Below are 22,164 nucleotides of genomic sequence, written 5' to 3'. Positions count from 1 at the left end.
AGGTAAGTTTTTTGTTTGCTTGGAAGACTTAGGATTTGTTGTTAGGCAGAAGGGATAAGAGCGGGGGAGGAAAAGGAAGTGGAGGCTGGGGAAAGAGGTTGTCAAAAGCAATGGAAATATTATTACTTTTTCCTCATTTTGTCAGCTCTTGAACTGGCAATGACTTTTTTTTAAAATCACTCTCCTGCCTTTGAAAATAGTGTTGTTGTTGGGCTTTTTAACTGCCATTTTAAGGAGGGAAAATTAAGCTGCACAGTCAGTTGAAATTTCATTCATTTGTGTAACTGACTCCCAGATCAAACTCTTATTATCTGAGTGCTCAACCCAAATGCTTATCAAGTCAATATCTGTGGCACATGGTCATAGTTACAGAACCAAGCCACAGTCAACATTTTCCCTCTGGTGGGAATGAGGCTTCTGGCTCCCTGACCATGGAGACCAAAGCAAGCAGGGACTGGGGCCAGGATGTTGGGGGCTGAGCTGGACAGCTGAAAGTAAAACAGGGAGGACTTTTTAGGAACATCAATAACCCCCTTCTCCTACTTCTGCCCCATTCAATAAACATTTACAAAGTATCCACTATGTACAAAACACTGTTTTCAGACACTTTCACCCAGTGTATGAGGAGTACAATCAGAGGAACTGGGTTCAAATTTTGACGATTGCTTCCTACCAGAGTGACCACAGGAAAGCCATGTAGGTTCTCTGGGTCTCAGTTTCCTCATCTGCAGTGCTGGAGTTGGTCTAGATCAAGGGCTCTCAAACTAGAGTGTAAACTTCTTTGAGTTCTTTTGTTAATATTTTGATAACTATATTTAAATACAATTAGGTTTGTTTTCTGTAATCCTATGTATTTTACTGTGTGCATTTAAAAACATTATTCTGAGAGGAAGTCCATAGATGTTAACAAAATGCCAAAGAAGTCCATGACACAAAAACTGGACTATACGATTCCTAAGGTCCCTTCCAGCTTTATATGCTATTATCCAAAGTCAATGCTACAGATTATGTCTATACATACATACACAAAACACATGCACTTGCTTTTGTCATGAATGAAAACATAATTCTTCAAAAAGGGCAAGTCCCTCATCTTACTCGCTGATTTCCCCAGTAACGTTCTAATTAAGAGATATTTATCCCAAGCCTCTAAAAGATATATCAACCAAGCATGTTAAATCTTATGCCATCCCAAACTGCCAATACCTCATACCTACGTACCTTCCTAATATTGTGAAAATAATGTTGTCATAGTAATATTTTCATACAGTTCTGACACTACTTAAAAGATACTCCCCTACTTAATCAACTTGAAAGGGTTTTCTGTTGCCTCTAGATATAAACTACTTTGGCTTTGAAAGTCCTATACAACCTGACCTCAATTTACTTTTTGAGGCATTACTATACATTCTGTGTACATTAGGCATGCTACAGTCTAGCCAAATTTACTATCTCACTGTTCTTCATGTATAAAATTCCATCTCCTATCTTGGTTTCCCTTTGATTTTTCAAAGAGGACCAATGACATCATAGGTTATGTCTTGACTTGCTTGTGAATTGACTTTCAGTAAGGCCGAGTTGCACAAAGTCATCAACCTCACTCTCTCTTCCAGAATCATCTAACTTCAGTGGCAAGACAAAAAGTCAAGACAACTGGCCAGTGGATTACCTTAGAATTTTTGATGTCTAAATTCTAAGGTCTCCATAGCCTTGCCTTCATGGCTGTTGGAACAAATTTTTCTTATCTGCCCATTCCATTCTGGGAAATCACATGCTTGGGGTAGATAATGCCCAAACTCACTGATGAGGTTTGTGAGCTGTTGGTTATCTCCAACCTGGTTTAGCCCATCTGCCAACATAGTTTTACCAGGATGTGGCCACCACATATACTATAGCTTCTTGGAGTCACAAGTGAAACTTGGATAAAAGATCAACACCAAAAGTAGATGAGCAGCTTTGAAATGGGCTCAGCAAGCCCTCATCCCAGAGGTGCTAGTCCTCCCTGAATACCCCATATACCCCATACTACCTTGGTACCTTTGCATTAGCTACACTTTGTCCCTGGATTGTACGCACTTCCATCATGTCCATTTCCTAAAATCTCCATTTTTCTTCAAGCCTCAGATCAATCACCTTCTACATGAATCCTAACCATTAGAATCTTCCTTCCCCAAATTCACAACATGCAAATTTTTCATATACTTTTTTATTCACATGTGGTCTCCCCCAAAATAATGAAAGTTACTTAAGGGTAAAACGACTTTGGTTCTGTCTTTGTATATGCAATGCCTGTCACATAAGAATAGGAATTGAACCTGTGGCTCCTTCTGAGTCTCCCACTCTTTTAGCAGATTTAATGCAATGCTCTTTTCATTAAACCATGTGGAAAAAATAGATGTGAAGGCCCTTAGAAAAAGTTAGGGAGTTACGCTGGCACAAGGTATTGTCATCATCATCGTTAATTCCTAGCATCATAATCATCTCAACTTTTTTCCAATAGGGTTCAGATAAAAACATTCCTGAGACAAATCTTAATGCCATTAACCCTGTCACTCCTCCAAGTACTCAAATTTGCTTAAAGGCTTCCCAACTTCTGCTTATCAAAAGCTCTCTGTATTCAGGGTGATGTGATCAATATCCCAACAAGAGGATTGGTATTTTTTATTTTTAACGCTTAACAGAAAAAAAGAACTGTTTTTATAGTCTGATAAAATAATTAGGATGTAAATTCATGCTTTGTAGGATAAATGAAAGCCTCTTCAGTGTGTCTCCATTAACCCACAGTACAACAGGGATGATATGTGCATCATTCTGTTCCTGTACAAGACGATCTCCTCTGGTAGGTCTCTGTATTTTAAAAAGCAGTCATTTCCTGTAGCTTGGAAAGTATAAGTTGTTAGACTGATAAGATCTATTTAATTCTTTTTAAGTTTTTATGGATCAATATTATCTGTAATATTATCAATATTAACAGTTTGGTCTGTGATGGTAGTCCAGTTCATAGGTTGAATCTTCCAGAATATTTCAAGGTATAGGTGGGATAAGAATTTCTCTTCTATCATTCCAAGAAAGAGAATGATCTTCAGATATGTAATCCTGGCAATGTGGTTATGGCTAACTATTTCGTAGGAGCTAAATTTTTTACATTCTTGCTCATTTTCGACCATTTCCTTGCATAATCTACATTGATCACTAAATGACTCTTACATAATTTATATATAAATATATTGATTATAAATGTTAATATAGAAATATAATTACTCTTATATATATAAGATCTTACATGTCATGTATTATAGCTACATATGTTAGATATATTATACATAAGATCATACATATGTATCATATATAATTATATATGCTCTTATATAAATTATAAAATTACTCACTATAACTGGGCTACTAGACAGATTATGTTCAACTCAAAAAAGACTTTTAAAATTTCATTATATCTCCTATTCAAAATCATTTGAGATATTGGTATTGTTTTGATGTGTTCCATTATTAACTAGACTTTCTGGAGTTGGCTATTAGTGCAGATTTTCAATGACCTCAGGTTCTTCAACTTTTCCCTCTTCAGATTTTAATAGTTCTTCAATTTCATCTCTTGTTTTATTCAATCAAGGCTTAATTATTCTTTACGATTGCCATTCACTGGCCAGTAGTACTTTGCTGTGTGACTTGGAGCAGAACATATTATTGGTTGAAAGGAGAATGAAGCCCTTCCCTAATACTGGTAAGATATGTTTCTACTTTGGTTGTGATATACAGTGCATTTGTATAATGAAAGTATTCACATCTTCAGTCCATTCATGCATATTCATGGCTTGCCTATTTCAACAGTTAGGACCATATGCACTAGGTATTTCTAAACAAGTGGGGTATTGACATTTTTGGTAAGTTCCATTATGGCTTGCCTTCTTGTCGTACCAGACTATGAAGGAACATCATCTACTCTACCATTCTCACAAAAGTTGTAAGACCAGAATGCAACCCAGTGCCAATCTGTTTATTTCTTTGGCACTTTGGAGCAGTTACATCACACTGACCAGAATGTTAATTGAATCAGTGGTATTCCCAGGACCCAAACTGCCAAAATTTCCAAGTTCTAACCAGGATGTTTCTGGACAGGCCTGACTCAGGCCAGTTTCCTGATAGCATAGATTGGATATCGGAACAAAAGGAGACATTTCAAAATCATTCAACAGTTAAGAAAAGGAGATTTAATTAGCCATAGCAGGAAAAGGACATTCAACAAGAACAGTCACTGAAGCTACCTTGATTTGATTTCACAGTGACACTGCACTGCTTGATATACCCATCATTTTTTACCAGTAAAGTATCAAACAGGGTACCTGGAGCTTTTTGTGGGTGTTTTGTACTCAGTCAACATGGAAGTGATGTCAACATGCTGAGCCTTCAGTCCCTGAGCCAACCAAGTCTCCAAAGTGACCTCCCTTTAAGGAAAAACTAGCCTAACTTACAAGGGGGTAGGGATTAGGATTTTACTTCTACCACTCTCTAGTCCTTGGTGGTAAAGACTTCTAAACTATAAACCATCTATATTTTTATTTATTTTGCTGAACATTTATGAATTATATTTTAATCTGTTTCAGGCAGCACAAGTTGTTGGCAGGCCCCAAGTCTGACACCTTTGTCTAGAGGACCTTCCATTATTTAAATGACTTTAGGGCTGTTACTGATTAACTTAGACTTTCAGTATTCTAGAAGCCTGATAAAAGCATCACTGAAGGAGAAAGTGGGGGAAAAAAACATGTAGCAACTCCCTTAAGGAGTGACTGAATCTGGAAGAATCCTAGGAAGGATCAAATCTCAGGTCTAAATGAAATCTCTCAAAGGAGAATCACATAGCCCCAACACACAATCATTCCCTGCCTTTCCCCCAGTAGGTTAATCTGGCTTTGGTCTAACCACTGAAGGACCTGTTCCCAACCCCACCCTCACCTCTTCCACAGACACACACCAAGGAAACACCAACCTTCAGCACAGCGCGGTTACTCAGAAGGCAGTCCATCAGCACCGGCTCATATTTCTCGACCAGGGCGTCCCAACTGTGATCACTCGCCATAACGTTGCTCTCATAACCTGAGGTAACTAAAGAGTCAATGGAGGAGGAATCTGGGGAACAGGAGATGGCTGCATCAGTATCCTTGAGTGAAAAAGCCTCCTTCTCAGGATGGATATTGCTGGCTTGGGGTGTGCCCAGAGGGCTTTGGGCAGTCCTGCAATTGCAAGGTTGAGAGATGGGCCTCTGGTCCTCACAGATTCCTGAACTGCCCTGCCTTTTGATAGATACATTCACACTGGTATTTTCTGCTTGTACCTCTGTGGGACTTTGACAGGCGGGCTCTACCTCCTTTGCAGGGAGGCAACCTTCGGCCTCTCCTCGCTCCCCAGCAGATTGGAGAGAGAGCCGTATGAAACTAAAACTTGAGTTAAAGACATCTTGAGGGCTAGGTGGGGCTGTAGGGGTCTGCTGGCACCCTACTTGGTCACAGGAGTTGTTTGCTTCCTTCTGTACCACAGGGCCCTGAGTTCTGACACCCCCAGCCACCTCCCAAGGGGCCAGGGAGGCCTCAGGCCTATATGGGGATAGAAAATTTTCCAAACAAACAGAGGCACAGGAACCAGTAAGATCAGTTACACTGTTGGTCCATTTGGTACCTGACCCTGTCTGAGACCAGAAATTTCCCAGTATACTATGCCCTATGATCTTGTTGCCCTTGAGAATGGGATTCCCAGATGAGGAGTTGAAACTCTTTCTTCTCAAATCAGAGTCTCCTGGTCTGGCCATGGTGCAGGTCTTGAGTTCAGCCATTCTATTGTCTTTGCCATGGTCAAGCTCCTTCAGGTTGAAGGATGAGTGAGCTATAGCAGAAAGGCATTCTATCCGTGGCCTGATATCCGTCCTCATATAGCCAGGCCTTCTTGCCAACCTCTTCTTCTGAAAGGAGCCAGTAGGCAGCAACTGGTCCTGCTTACCTGAGAAAAAGAAAGAAAATGACCCTGTTAATCCACTGGTCTTAGCTAAAACTACTCTTGGGGAGGGTGAGGATTCCTTAAGCTTTGGGGGAAGATGTCACAGAGGACAACCCTCCCCTTATATATCCCATACCTTGGTACCACCTGGCATAGATTAGATACTAAGGTGTACAAATAATGAATGTTACCCAATATGATCATCTTACAACTTTGTGCTCTTATTTAAACATTTTCTGAAACTCTCTGCTTCAGAACATGCAGAAATACAACATTATTCAATTCAATTATTGAAGCTCCAGGTTTCTCCCCTATTCTAGCACTAAAATAACCAGCAACTAGTTATAGACCAAAGAACTAGTGATAGAAGCATATATGACCACCGATTTATGTACCTTGATTTTCATATTCAGAGATGCCATTATAGAAGAGATTCTCTAACTCAGGGTTATATTACCCTTTTGTATTATGTATCATGTCCTACCTAAAAGTTTGGCTCTTTGTACAGTGTTGGGGCAGGACTTGAAAGCCACAGAGCAGACACAAATTTTCAAGTCTTGCATAATCACACTTAAGAAATTCAAATGAAATAGAAGACATTAAGTGAAAAGTTTGGAACAGCAATAAAATGTAAGGTGATGGTAGCAAGAGTAGGGGATAGAGACTGGACTTATAATTGCACTGGTATAAGGAACTCCCAGAAGAGTAAACTCCCTCTTCCAATTAAAAACAATACCACATTTGCAGATTCTAATCTTAGAGTTTCCTAGAACATAGAAAAGTTAAGATTTTTGACCAGAGTATAAGAAGTAAGACTTAAACTGAGAGCCCTCTGGCTTTAGTACCTTTCTGAAAAGAAACTCGGGACAGTAGAGAGGGCACTTAGAGTCTAACAACCTGAGGTTGAATCCTTGGTCTGCTGCGACTAGCCCTGTATATGTCTCAGATTCCACATCTGGAAAATGGGTACACTTATATTAACAACACAGGATTGTTGTGAGGAAAGAGAATTGGAAATCACAAAATAAATATATTATTATACGTGAAAAAAAAACCAAACCAGAAATAACATGTCCAGTTCTGAGAACCACACTTTGGGAAAGACATTGACAAACTGGAGCGCATCCAGAAGGCTGCCAGAGTGATAAAGGAATATTTTATACAAATATCAAGTGAAGAAAATCAGGATGAGGGAGAGAAGACTTCAAGACACATGGTAAGTGAAGTCCATTATTTCACAGAATCACACCAAATAACAGAATCTCAAAGCTGGAAGGTACTTCAGAGGTCATCTTAATCTAATTCATACCCTAGCAAGAATATAGTATACAATATACCTTTCAGCCATTGCTGGAAGAACACCAATGAGTGAAAACCCACTATGCTCTGGGGCAACCTATTACACTTTTGGATAAGCTTACAAGTTCATAGATTCATTTAGAGCTAGAGAAAAATGTAAAGTCCATCTAATCCAACCTCTTCCTTTTACAAATTAAGGACTAAAGCCTAGAGAGGAGGCTGATTGACTTATCCAACCTCACCAGGCAGAACCAGAATTGGAACTCAGGTCTTCTCATCCCAAACCTAGCACTCTACCTGCTGCACCACAGTTTGGTAGGAAGCTTTTACTTACAAGTCCTAATTTGCCTCTTTGCAACTTTTGCCCATTGTTTCTACCCCACTGGGACCAAGTAAAATAAAAGTAACCCCTCTTCCATAAAATGGCCCTGCAAATACTTGGATCTTTTGGTGTATGTGCAACTAAATATCCTCATATAGCATGTTTCTAAAGACCCTCATCCTCCCAATTGTTCTCCAATGAATTCTCTCCTATTTATCAACATGGCAAACCACTCCAGTATCTTTGCCAAGAAAATTCCAAATGGAGTCACAAAGTTGAATACAACTGAAATGACTCAACCACAAAAATCACACTGTTGATTCTTATTAACTTGCAGTTCACTAAAGCCCCTAATTTTTTTTAATGAACAATAATCTAGTCATGTCACCTCAATCTCATACTTGTAAAGTTTATTTGAAGAGTCATCCCTCAAAAAAAAAAGACTAGAATCATTCTGTATTCCTCCAGAAGTGAAAGCTTGAACATATATAAACATATATATGTTTAGAAGCAATAAGCAATCAGATTTGGGGTCAATGTAAGAAATTTATTTCCAATAAGTAGAGCTATCCAACAGTTGAGTGAACTTCTTTGGAAGAGGTGAGTTCCTTGTCAATGAAAGTCTTCAAGCAGAAGCTAGATGATCACGTATGGGGAATGTTGTATGGAAGAAACCTGCATGAAGTTTATAAAGCTAAATGAGATAAACTCTAGAGACCATCCAACTCTCAAATTCCAATTCTGTGAAGTAATATTACAAAGGAATATGCTACATGTCCAATAAATTATATATATGTATATATACACACACATACATACATACATATATATGTGTATATATACATATATATGTATATATATACATATATATGTATATATATACATATATGTAGTAAATGCTACAGGATTTCAAAAACAGAAAGTAAACATTGAGGAGCCGGCACAAATGGGATTAAATCTGGGCCTTGAAGGAAGGGCAGGATTTAGGTAAATTGAGAGGAGTTCAAAGGGACCTTCCAATCCTTCAGTAAACATTTATCAAGTGCCTACTACATGCAGGTCTTCCAAGATAGGAATGATTCCATGAACAAAGGCACAAAAATTCATACGGTATATCCATATGGCTCCATTCATATGGTGTACTTAGGGGAAAATGAAGAGAACAGTTTGGCTGAAGCCGAGAATACGTCTAAGAGTAGCATGAAATAAACCTGGAAAGGTAGGTAGGGGTGAGATCATGGAAGGTCTCAAATACTGGAGCAGTCTGTAGTGTACCCCTACAAGCAGAAGGGATATAATGAACACTTTTTTTTTTTAAGCAAGGGGATGACATTTGCAAAGTAGTGTGTTTTTAGCAACGTTAACCTGAAGGTGATGTGTTAGACTTGGGAGGAAGAGGAGGGAAGGACTGCAAGCAGCCCTCCAAGAGAATCAGTCTTTTTGTCCAGAGCACAGAGTGCAAAGAATCTCACAATATTAGGATCAGAAGAAAAATTAGAAACATTCTACTTTAAAGCCCTCATTTTTTTACATAGAGGAAAACTGAGAATCTCAGAAGTGAAATGACTTCCCTAAGGACTCACAGCTAGTTAGAAACAGAGCTAAAATAAGCAGTAGTCACAGTCACAGATCAAGTGGACAATTAGAACCAAAGTTAGTCAAGGCAGAGTAGAAATGAACCAGGACAGAGACTAGATAGAAAAATCCAAGGCAGGCAGATACAGCAAGTGAGATACAGAGAGAGGATTCTGATCCACTAAGTCCAAGGGAACTTCTGACAAAGTCTCCCACAAACCAGGAGAACCGTCTAGAAGAGAAATTGTTCTGAGAGTGTCTGAAGCTATTTTAAAAGCTTTTACCCTCAGAGGGTAAAATTTTATTCAATTGGTCCTACCCTCTCCATAGAACCCTCTTACTGTTAGTGTTTGCTAGGCTTACTCTTTATAAAGCTAGGGATCCTAGGCAGCAGCCCAAGAGAATGTTGTAACTTCCTCAGAGGAAAGGGCCCTTTCTTTCAACATGATGGAGATCTCTAGCAGAGTATCCCACTCTCTGAGGATGTAGCAGACGCTTTTTGAGAGGGAGGCACAGTGAAGGGCACTTTGTCCTTTGCAGGGGGAAATTTTTCCCTCTTGGAACTTCCTGACACTGTGACAATGTCATAGAAACCTGATTTAAAATACTGTCACAACACTCTAGGCTTGAGGTAACAAAGGCCTAGAATAAGGTGGTAATTTTAACCTTTTAACCATACCTTACCTCCCCCTCAAAAACAAGAAAAGAAAGAAAGAAGAGAAAAACCTTGGGAAAATACCTTTAAAAATAATGAATCCAAAAGGAAATGAAAATTGGACTCTGGATTTAATTATGAAAGGAATTGCTGAGCTGCTTTGCTTATCATGGAAAATAACAATCCAATGAAATCTATATGTCCTTTGGCTTCTTTTTTTAAAAATTTATCAAAGTGCCAGCAACATTTAAAGGTCTACTGAGGTTAAGAGAATAATTCCATGTAGAAAATAATTCACTGAAGTAATTTTGTCTGATCCTCCATAGATCGTCAAGGCAAGAGTTCCAAAAACCTCTTTTAAAATCAGTTACCTATGAGGTGTTCACACGAGGAAGGAAGGAAGGAAGGAAGGAAGGAAGGAAGGAAGGAAGGAAGGAAGGAAGGAAGGAAGGAAGGAAGGAAGGAAGGAGGGAAGGAAGGAAGGAAGGATCACTCAGAATTTTTTTGGACTGCAAATAAACCAACCATGTTAACTAAGCAAAATATAAAGATTGAGCCTACATGACCAGAATTTGGTGATGGGTGGGGTAGTCTTGGGTTACAACCCAGTTTCTTCAGCATAGTCTGGCTTCTAAGAGCCAAACCCCCTGATCAAGAAGGTTCACCAGGGTAAGATCTGGAGCAGCAAAGCCCTGAGGACAAGATTTTCTAGTGAGTAAAAATCCAAACCCAAAATAATAAAGGAATAGAGAACAAGAGAGCAGAAGAGCAGAGAGAGCTGGGATAGAGTCAATTGGTTGCATTAAACTACCTGGATCACAGAGCAGATAAGTGGAACAGAAAGCTATTCGTACTCATCTTTCCACTTCTATATCCCTGCAACCTAGGGGAATAAAGACATTCAGCCCCCTATTTCTCCAGGGAAAGTAGCTCCCTAACACTGCCTGAAATTATACGTTCACTTTTAAATTCAAATCCATTTTATGTTATATTGGAGGATTGATTCAATCTTTGCATTCTTGTCTCTCTGTTATAGACTACCTGGTGTTGGATTTGGGTCTGTTTGAGGGAGAGTGTGGTTGGTTTTATTTGTTTTAAAATGTCGTTGATGCCTTCTGTTTGTTTGTTTGCTTGGTTTTTACCATACAATAATTTCCTGATCTGCAATGTCCCCCTTCCCCTAAAGATAATCCTTGCAACAAGGAAAAAAAGTTAAGTAAAACCCAATAAGTATGCAAATTTCACACCCAACTATATTGTTGTTTTTAAAATAGGTATCTCAATGTTCCCTTATTTTATCTGTACTCTTTTCAGATGATACGCATTATCCAATCTATTATTTTATGGGAATAGCAGTACCTCCTGGACCACCAGTCTTACTTCCAGCCTGGCCCCCACAGTCATCACCCTAGGAAAAAATCCTTTCGAAGAAGGGCTCAGTTATCCTCACCAAATACCACATATGAGGCAGACAAGTCAACCTAGATGACGCAGCAAAAGCACCCTAAGGGAGACATGTGAGCTGGCACATTCCAGAAAAATTAAATCAACACCACTACCTCACCTCAAGGTTCAGTGAAGATAGCATACAACCCTGACTGCAAGAGCCTTGACAACAGTAATGCCTTCCAAACCACCCTGCCTGCTTCCAGCCTGTGTCCTACAGGGGGCTATTTTTGTGGAGAAGGGATCATCTTCCCTTTCATCACCAACACCAGCTGCTGACCAACTGTCACCAGTCGGCAGGTAAATCCAAGGACCCCCAGACCACCAGCTCTATTTCCAGCTCCGCCTCCAAAGATATTATTCCATGAACCACGGAGATAAAAGTGGCAAATGTTTCTTGGAGTGCCACAGCCCTACCTCCTTAGCAGCTATGGTTTAGTTGTGACTTTTAGACACTCAGAAGATGACACTGTCAGCACCAAAGTCTTCTGTATCATAAAATGGCTCAACATCAGAAACAGATATGATTATCATGAGAAATGACATTTAAAATGTATATTCTTTCCCCTGCACCCTTAGGACCATGAGACTTTCCCACTTGACTTGCTGCTGAAACCTCTATGTGATGCTGCCCTTTCTCCTCTCATTAGATGAATGCTTCTTGAGAATACGGTCTGTGGAGGGCATCAAGGATAAATTCTGTCTTTGTGCCATCTCTTCTACTAAAGAACCAGATGAGGGATAGAAAGGTAAGTGGATGGACAGACTAATAGACAGCACATTTATTGTAGTGTTTATTATATGTCAAGTACTGCGCTGAAAGTTGGTTCTTCTTAGTATATATCCTTCCCTAAGCAGCCAGGGGTGGGCTTCTTAGGCTGACCTCTCTTGGCTGAATGTACTTCACTCAATGAAGGATCTCATGGATCAAAATGCTGGCCTCTCTTCCCGACAGTGTTCAGACCTATAGGCTGATTCTATCTAAAAGGTTCTCTTTCTTCCCTTCTCCCCCTCGTGTGCCATCAGAAACTGCTTTCATGGTAAAGCATACAGGAGTCATCCAAGGATGAGCTCAGGATCAGATATACATCATACACACATACATACACATTACATATATATGTATATATATACATACACACACACACACACACATATATGTCTAAGGACTCAAAATGCAAACAGGAGAACATGGAAGTACCACTGATCATGTGCTATTGTGCCCAAGGATAGCTGGTACTATGGTTTAGTGTGGTACGGTTGAAAGAACACTGGATTTGGAGCCAAAGGATCTGTGTTGAAATCCCAGCCGTGCCAATTACTACATGAGTGACTGTGGGCAAGTCACTTCAATTCTCTAGGCCAAATTTTCTTACATTTGGGATGAAAGGCTGGATGACATGACCTCTAAGATTCCTCCCTAAGTATCAAATGCTCTGTGGGTGAATTCTACCTCTTCTCCAACTAGAAGGCATCACTATCCTCAGCAATCCAAACATCAGTCTTACAGAAAGTAGGAAGTCCACCATGAGAAACACCAACAATGACACCTAAAGGTGAGAAGAACCAGGGCTAAATGACCTTTGGGGCCTCAGCAGCCCCTATTTTCTTTCACGTCTATCTATCTAGTTGGTAAATGAGGGAATTGTCACAGATCTTGCCCCTGGCCTCCCTTTATCTCTGATTCACGAATGTGATACTACCCATCCCTTTGAAAGGTGGATTGTTTTACCAGAACACAGGTATTCACCAGCTGTTCTTGGTGGGTGGGGCCACTTTACACAGCTCTAACATTTCAGCCTTGTTCAAAAGTTAAATAGAATGTGGGCAAAGGCACAGGCAAGTCTATATTATCATGGCCATCTCAGGTGTCCAAAGATCACTGATGAACTCTCAGAAGCTCAGCCTCTCTGGTTTCCAAAAAGCCTCTAGGCTTTGTCTCAAAGGGCTGTGAGGATATGGACACCACTTTGCTGTATCAGCATGGCCATTGGAAATAAGAAATGCCACAGTGAAGCATACCTTTACAGCTGTGTTTGCATCCAGCTATACTGCCAGCCCCTAATTAATGAAACCAGTGAAATCCTTCAGTCTAGAAATAAAGAAAACAGTACTTGAGATATTATTTCCTGGTCTTGGGGGCATATTCAAAAGTTTCATGAATATTTTTAGCAGTCATTTTAGGAAATAAAACTCGATTCTACTGGAACCTCATTGTCTACAGGATTTCATGCCATGAAATTGCTTTATGGGTAAAACAGTCTAATAATAATGTCCTTTGGACATATCAGTCACTACCCCTCACTCCCTGTCAGAATCAGAGTTTGCTTTGCAGTGAATTTCACTATTTAGAGAAGAGTGTTACATAACAACCATAACAACAAAAACTCGCATTTATACAGCCCTTTAAAGTTTGCAAAACACATTACACCTAAAATACATGCACAACTAATAAATATAATCACATTTGACCCTCACAACAAAATTTGAGGGTTGCTAATGTCATATCCATTTTACCGTTCATCAAATTGAGGCTTAAGGAAATGGAATGACTGGCCCAAAGATCACAGAGTTTCAAGAAAATAATTGACACAAAATTCAAATTCAGGTCTTTCTGACTCTAAGGATTGAACATAGAAGAATTACACATTAAAAGATGGGCTGCCCATTCCTAATGCATATCCATACCAAAAGCAAAAAGGTTTTTTAAAATGCCATACTTTTCTATCTCCTATAAGGTTTCAACAAGGCACTAGGCACAACTCAGAGCGCAGATCATCTATCAAATCAAGGAATTAAAAAATTTGGATATGGAAATGACCTCAAAGATCACCTTCTCCAATCCCCCTGTTTAACAGGTGTGGAAGTTAAATCCTAGATTGGCTATTAGTGCTAATCCAAGTTTATACTCCTTCTTAAGGTTTAAAATGTACCTTGCCCCTGTAACAACTTGGACATATTCAAGATTCAGTTCAAGGGTCACATTCTACAGGAAGCATTTCCTATTCATTTCAACGGCTAGTGTCTTCCTCCCAAAATTATTATTTCCAAGGATGGGCTGGACTCAGCTGTGTGACTCACCTAACCTCTCTCAGCCTCAGTTTTCTTATGTGTAAAATGGGGATAATAATAGTGCCAACCTCGCAAGTTGTTGTGATGATCAAATGAGATAATAAACGTAAAGCACTTTGCAATCTTTCTCCTGGCTCCATGTCAGGAAAACTGTTAGAACCAACAGGCATCACCAAAAATCTGTCTCTTGTCTCAGTGTAGGAGATTGGTCACTCACTTCTCTACATGAGAAAAGCAACTGAAAAAGGTGGCAGATGTCCACTCTGCACCCCACCAGGCCTTGTTATAATGCGATAGCACTCTCAGAGCTAAATCTTGATCTGTACCCACACCATGACCCAAAACTAATCCTCATGACTGTGAATGAAAGGTTTTTCTAAAGACACATCTTTTTGCTCCCTCCAGAATACTCCTGTCTCTTATTCTTGACCCTAACTTAAAAACCATCAATTTTTTGACTGCCTTAACACAGAATCTCAAAGTCATCTGGAACTGAATTTCACCACAAGGTATCTTAAACATATGCGATTCTGTATAGAATTGACTAAGTTTGCTTTTCTTCTGTTTTTCAAGATTGAGTCCTTGGGTCATAATAAGGTATCACATACTGTCATTATGTGGTTAATGCTTTAATCAGGCCTTTAGGTAACCAATGGTCCATTCTATTCTAACCATTTCCATGTCAAACATGGGCTCTGCTCTGGCTTGAAGGATGGGAGTTTGAGGATTCCAAAATGGCAGATCTAGAACGGAAAAGAATCTTGGAGGCCATTGAATCCAGCTGCCTTGAAGAAATTGAGCACCTTTTGAGACTAAACCACTTGCCAAGATCACACAGGTAGTAAGTGACAAAGGCAGGATTTGAATTCACATCATCTGATTCCAAAGCCAGAGCTCTTTCAGATATGTCACAGATGTATTGAAAATCTTTAACAAGATAACAAGATACAATTTTCTGTCTCCAATTTTTTTTATCTGAAAAGAAAACTGATTAAATAACGAATAAATATTGGAGAACTGAGATCAGGAAAGGAGTTCAAGTTGACTCTAGCTGTCAGAAATCCATGAATTTCAAAACTGATTTCAGAAGGGGCTGTTGAATTATTACATTAAGCATATAACATCAATAATAATAGAAATATTATATTCATATGTTGCATATTATTACTTTGTTGTTTTTCAGTCACATCAGTCATGTCTGACTCTTCCTGACCCCATTTGGGGTTTTCTTGGCAAAGATACTGGAGCAGATTGACATTTCTTTGTCCAGCTCATTTTATAGGTGAGGAAAACTAAGGCAAACTGTATTAAGTGACTTGCCTAGGGTCACACAGCCAGTAATTGTCTGAGGTCAGATCTGAATATAGGAAGATGTCTTCCTGACTTCAGGCCAAACACTTTATTCACTGAGCCACCAGGCTGTGCCATAGATGAGAGAGAGAGACAGAGATTATACATTAAGGTGTGCAAAGAGCTTTACGTTAATTATCTCATTTTATGCTCACAACAACCCTGTGAAGTTGTTGCTATACTATGCCCATTTTGCAGAAAAGGAAACTGAAGCAGAAACTGGTTAAGTGACTTACCCAAGGCCACACACCTAGTAAATCTGAAGCACGTGTTCCCTGTGATGTATGGCTGCTGTTGAGGCAGAAGTGAAGCCCCAGGTGAACTACTCAGGCATCTGTCGATTCATTCTTCATTCAAATAATTATGTGAGTGCCTACTATATACAAAGCATTATGACAATAAAAAGATTAGCAAGACTCAGTCTCAGACTCTAGCAACTTCAGCCCATACTGTAAAAGACTCTTTCTGTTGTTCTGGATTTGACTCCTTCAGGGCACAGTCTGGTCTCATTTGCTAATATGGACATCTAAATGTATGCTATACTCTGCCATGCTCCCTACTGTCTCTCAGTCTATAACCCTTGCTGCCTGATTGATGCCTGACCCTCTGACATGCTTGCACACATCCTTTCTGCCTAGACTTCTCCATCCCCTTGACTGCTGAGTGCTTGAGAGAGAAACACAGGGCTGTGTAGAAGGGTAGGGCCCTAAATCCCCAATCCTTGCATCTTTTCATCTTTCTCACGCCGTTAATTCTTGTAAATAATTGTCTTTTCCATTTCATGTAAAGTGCCACTCAAAACATCTTATCACCATCTGAAACCCCCTCAAGAGGGCTGTTTGCTACAGATGGGTTTCTCTAATGAATTTTTTAACGGTTGCCCTAATAAAAAATAGATGAACCAGACGGAGCCCTCTTTATAGTTGTTATTTCAAAACAACTAAACAACTTAAATTCCTGCTCTTGTTTTTTGCAGTGAAGACTGGGAAGCTCTATCCAACTGTAGTTAAGGATGGCATTTTTTCATCCTAATGCCATCTGTAAAGTTCACAGTTACCTTTTTAATACCATATTTTATGCACGGTCTTATTTCCACGGCTTTTTAAATGCCTTGCTTTGCATGCCAAGTTTGACAATGTGTTTATTAATATGATAGCAAACTGTCATCACTTGGTACAGCAGAACAATTAATTCTCTTGCATCTTTGATGGATGTTTCCTCCGTATATAGATTTTTCATACTATTCAGAATCTAAGCCTACGTCCAAGGTTTTTGCCACTTCAAAGACTTGACCTCAGACTGACACTACACTGTTGCTCTTTAAATTGTCTCTTTTTTTTGTGGCTCCATGGGGAAGGAATGAAGGGGTTTTCTAATTACCATAGAACCCTGTTGTAATATTGGTATTGAGGGACCGGGATGGTGCCAACGCTATTCACTTTCCATTTTATGGTGGTACTCAATTAACACTGAGACAGCTAGGTGGTTTGGTGGATAGGATACCTGAAGACTTATCTTCCTGAGTTCAAATCTGACTCAGATACTTCCTAGCTATGTGACCCTGGGCAAGACACTTAATCCTGTTGCCTTGGTTTCCCCATCTATAAAATGAGCTGGAGAAGGAAATGGCAAACCAATCCAGGACCTTTGCCAAGAGAATCCCAAATGGGGTCACAATGGGGACATGACTGAAAAAGACTAAACATCAATTACAAGAGACATTTGCCCTCAATATAACCAAGTCTGAGATCCTACTTCAGTTATCATAGATTAAGAGTAGGATGAGACTTTAGAGCTCATTTATACAAGTTCCTCACTTTTCAGATGAGGAAACTGTGGCTCAGAGAGACAGAAGGTTGCAAAGCTAGTAGTTAACCAAGGCAGGATTTGAACCCAGGTCCCCAAACTCAGTAAGTATCCAATGTTCTTTGCATTAAGAGGCATTTTATCAAAGGGCTTAATTTTTTTTTATTCCACTGTAGAATTAAAAAAAGCAGAATGAAAAGCAATGGGTGAAAGTTCTAGAGAGGCAAATTTAAGTTCTATTTAAGGAAAAGTCTTGAATTATTAGAATTGCTAAAAAAGTAGAATGGGCCGCTTCTGGAGGTAGTGGATATTTTACAGTCCCCATCCTTAAAATGTGTCTTCAAAAAGAAGCTGAATGACCACTTGTTGAATACATTCTAGAAGGTACTCCTGTTCAATTAATCAATAAGCTTTAATTAAGCACCTTTTATTTTATATATTCATTCATTCATTCATTTTTTTTGTTTTATACTGTGCTAGACACTGGAAACCCAAAGACAAAAATGAAACTATCTTGTCCTCTAAGAACTTACATGCAGAGTCTTCAGAAAATACAAATTGGACTACATAGGACCCTCTTCCTTTCCCCTGTGATCCTTAAAATCTTAATCAGTTACTGGTGGTACCATATTAGGAATTCCTATTTGGTTCTAGATTGGACTAGATGACTTCTGAGTTTCCTTCTGAAATTCTATAATTCTTTCTTCTTATGAATTCCCAGAGTCTAAGATGACATTCAAATCCCACTCCAATAGCACCCAGTTTTTTAAGGAGAAATTACGAAGTCCAATAATTCAGATACCATTTATCGGGATCTAGGAATAACTAGACTGGGGCTGGTTAACCTTTATCCTATCTATGAAGAAAGGAATTGCTAATGAAATTAATAATGGAAGGAAGAAAGATTACAGTGGGGCCTATTTAGCCAACTTAAGAGAACAAATTCTCTTTAAGTATCCATTGATATTCAAATGGTACGAGGTAATTACAAACCATTCTGACTATTCTTGCCTCCTCACTAGAAAACTATCTCCAGCCAAGTGCTGCCTTGGAGGGCACCAGATAAATCTACTTATTAAATAATCCAAGTGTGTGTTTCTGTTTAATCAACATGTTTCCTCTGTTTTTCAAACAATTAAACACTCTATGAAAACTTGTACAGAAAGTTTCTGTTCCCTTCTGGGATTCCCTATCAAGATCCTTCCTCTATTTCAGCAAAGGATCTTAAACCACAGGGGTTCATCAACAGAGGAAAAGGCCAAGAAGGTGCCAATGCTATCTCCCCAGTGATGACAGGGATGCAGAAAATAGTAGGGACACTCTTAGAAGACACAGTTAGCTTAGCACAGGGAGAGACAATCAGCATGTTGGAAACTTTCCAGGCAAAATTTCAGTCACCTTAATGTCATGCTTCTGAATGAACTACAAATGGTTTAACTTTAATTCGGGTGAAAAAGCCCTCCAAATGGAAAAATCCTTCTTCGTAGATGTAGAGGTTATGATGATGGCTAATATTTATAGATTGTTATAAAGTTTACAAAATATTTTACGAAGAACAATAATAGCTAACATTTATATAGTGTCTACTGTGTGTGAAGATGGCAGTTAGTGGATGAAGTGGATAGAGCATCAGACCTAGAGTTGGGAAGATTCCTCTCTGTGTGTTCAAATCTGGCCTCAGACACTTACTAGTTGTGTGACTCTGGGCAAGTCACTTAAGCCTGTTTGTCTTAGTTTTCTCATCTGTAAAAATGAGCTGATGAAAGAAATGGAAAACTCACTCCAGTAGCTTTGCAAAGATGGGGTCACAAAGAATCAGACACAACTGAAAAACGACCAAACAACTGTATGTAAAGCACAGTGCTAAGTGCTTTACAATTATATCATTTTAGTTTCCCAACAACCCTGGGAGGCAGGTGCTATTATTACCTCCACTTTCCAGTCAGAAAACTAGAGGAGACAGATGTTAAGTGACTTAGCCAAGGTCACACAGCTGCTAAACATCTGTAAAACTCAGGGTTTACTGACTCCAAGTCCAGCTTTCTATCCATTTTGGCCCCAAACTGTTAGTATGGAACAGTGGAACAGATGCTGACTGGGAGTCAAGATAGACCTGGGTTCAGATTCTGACTCTGCTTCTTACTACCTGTGTGACTTCTGGTAAGTGACTGACTTTCCTGAGTCACAGTCTCTTCATTTGTAAAGTGGGAATAAAATATCCCTCTGCATGTCTACCTCTCTTAGTTGTAGTAAGGATCTAATGAAATAATGTATCCAAATAGCTTTGCAAACCTCCAAGCATTAAGTTTATGTATATGTATATACATATATATATCAGCTATTATCATTTCTTGTATATTTGTATTCACCTACACACAAATACACTAAAACCTTGTCCCATTCCATAACATCCAAACGACATAAGCTATATTCTCAACTCTATTTCTGAGCAGACAAAAAAGTATTCTTGGCCTATATGGAGAGGTAAAATCATAGAATCATGGGATAATAGATTAAAGCTGGAAGGAAACTCAGAGGCCACTTTATCTAACTTGATCATTTTACAGATAAGGAAACTGACTACCAGTAAGGTTAAATAAGCTGCCCAATGTCACACAGGTAGCAAGGGGCAAAATCAGGACTTGAACCAGGTCCTCTAACTTAAATGGCAATGCTCTTTCTATTCTGATTCTAACTTTTTTTTAATTCCCCTCCTAAGAAAAAAAAAAATCTTTTCCTAAAAATACTGTGACCTATAAAAACCAAAACATTACAATCTTTTGATTGTGCAGGTGCAGGTCAGAGCTGGTCCAGTTCCTCCTCACTCAACCATCAGCATTTCCCTAACCCAAAATGTGGTGCTGAGATAAGAATCAACAGTGGATTTCTGTTGATAAAATTCCTTTTGATAAAGACCTGAGAATAAATTCAAATTGTAAACAGTGGCAAACAATTCCTGCTTGCACAGCGCAGGCTCATAGTACTGGAGTTGGAAAGGGACGGTTCCAAGCACCAACCCTATGATAAGACAACTGAGGCCCAGAGAAGTTAAGTTAATCAACAACACACAAGTGGTAAGTGGTCCAGCAGAAATCTGAACTAAGGTTAATCTTCATCCCCAAAGTCAGCACTTTTTTCTTCCATATCACACTATATTAAAGCCTGCCCTATAAAGTGCTTGGACAAAAGGAGATCAAATCAGTCAATATTTAAATAAATTAATTCAAACTATTCATTAGAAGGTCAAATACTGAAGTTGAAGTTTAAATATTTTGGCCACATAATGAAAAGATGGGACTCACTCACAAAAGACTGAAGACAAAAGGAGAAGGGGGCATCAGAGGATAAGATGGATCAATATTGTCATGGAAACCACAAACTGAGCTTGGACGGACTTTGAGAGATAGGGGAGGATAGAAGGGCCTGGTGTGCTGTGGTCTAGAGGGTCACAAAGAGTCAAACACAACTGCACAACTAAACAATACAATGCTTTGTTCATCACCATCCCGTGAAGGAGCTAGAACAAGTGCTATTGACTCTGTGTTATAGATGAGGAAACTGAGACTTAAAAGCTTAGTAAACCATTGTTCCATGACTGATAAGTTACAAAACCCAAACTCATAGGTAAGAACCATAACTCGAACCTAGGTTTCTTGTACTGAGTACTAGACATGAAGAACTACTAAGCTGCGCCTTATCAGGGATGATGAGTCCCACTGGCCCTAAGAAAGATCACATCTGTTAACTAAGTACTTTGACCACTGATGATGGTCACCAGAATCAAGCAAATAGAGACTTGGGGAAGGGAACAATAAGTTTCCCTTATATATATCATCTCATCTAACCCTCATGACAACTGTGTCAGATATATTATTGTTATTTTATACCCTCTTTTACAAATGTGGTAACTAAGATTTATTTTACAAATGAGGTAACTTAGGGCAGCTACGTGGTGCAGTAGACTGAAGACTGAGCCTAGAGTCAGCCTAGGTTCAAATCTGGTCTCAGACACTTCCTCGCTGTGTGACCCTGGGCAAGTCACTTAATCCTCAGTTTCCTCATCTGTAAAATGAGCTGGAGAAAGAAATGGCCAACCACACCAGTATTTTTGCCAAGAAAATAACAGTCACAAAGAGTCAGATAGGATTGAAACAGCTGAATAACAAGTAAGACTCAAACTTGTTAAGAATTTAAGATGATAGAGCTAGAGTAGAAAGTGACCTTAAATGGCAATCTAGTCTAACTCCCTCATTTACAGATGAGTAAACTGAGGTACAGAGAGAGGTTAAATGATTTGCCCAAAGTCATGGAGGAAGTAAGTTTTAAAAAAAAAAGAAAAAGCCAAGATTTGAACTAAGGTCTTCTGTCTCTTAGACACAGCTTCTGTCTGTTATATCATGTGACTTTCTCAGGATCACATAGCTGGGAAGTATCTAAGGTGAAAGTCAAACCCATGTCTTCCAGATTATCAATTCCAAAGTCTCTCCACTCTGCCATACTGCCTCTTAGCATAGTAGTAGTCCCTAAGGTAAGGAAGCTGGTGGGATTATTGATGGCCTAAAAGACCACACATTCTCTGTTTTACAGAAACCCAGAAAATTCCAAATTACAAAAAATGAATTAGACAATGATTTTAAAA

At 39.2% G+C, this 22,164-nt stretch overlaps 1 protein-coding gene across 8 annotated transcripts in view; it reads right to left on the bottom strand.

Moving 5' to 3' along the window:
• Nucleotides 1-22,164, bottom strand: part of DISC1 (DISC1 scaffold protein) — a 574,426-nt gene that overhangs the window by 496,616 nt on the left and 55,646 nt on the right. For all 8 annotated transcript variants that reach the window (XR_011975415.1, XM_072647488.1, XM_072647489.1 and 5 more), the window contains one exon: nucleotides 5,000-6,003. Coding sequence is in view for 7 of the 8 variants with exons in the window: in XM_072647488.1 (XP_072503589.1) it covers nucleotides 5,000-6,003 (1,004 nt within the window). In the remaining variant the exon portion in view is untranslated. The remainder of the gene's footprint in view (nucleotides 1-4,999; nucleotides 6,004-22,164) is intronic.

Source organism: Notamacropus eugenii, chromosome 2, assembly GCF_028372415.1.
Source record: "Notamacropus eugenii isolate mMacEug1 chromosome 2, mMacEug1.pri_v2, whole genome shotgun sequence".
NCBI classification, from domain to species: Eukaryota; Metazoa; Chordata; class Mammalia; order Diprotodontia; family Macropodidae; genus Notamacropus; species Notamacropus eugenii.
Note: the sequence above shows the minus strand (reverse complement) of the source record. Positions and strands in the feature narration are given on the sequence as shown.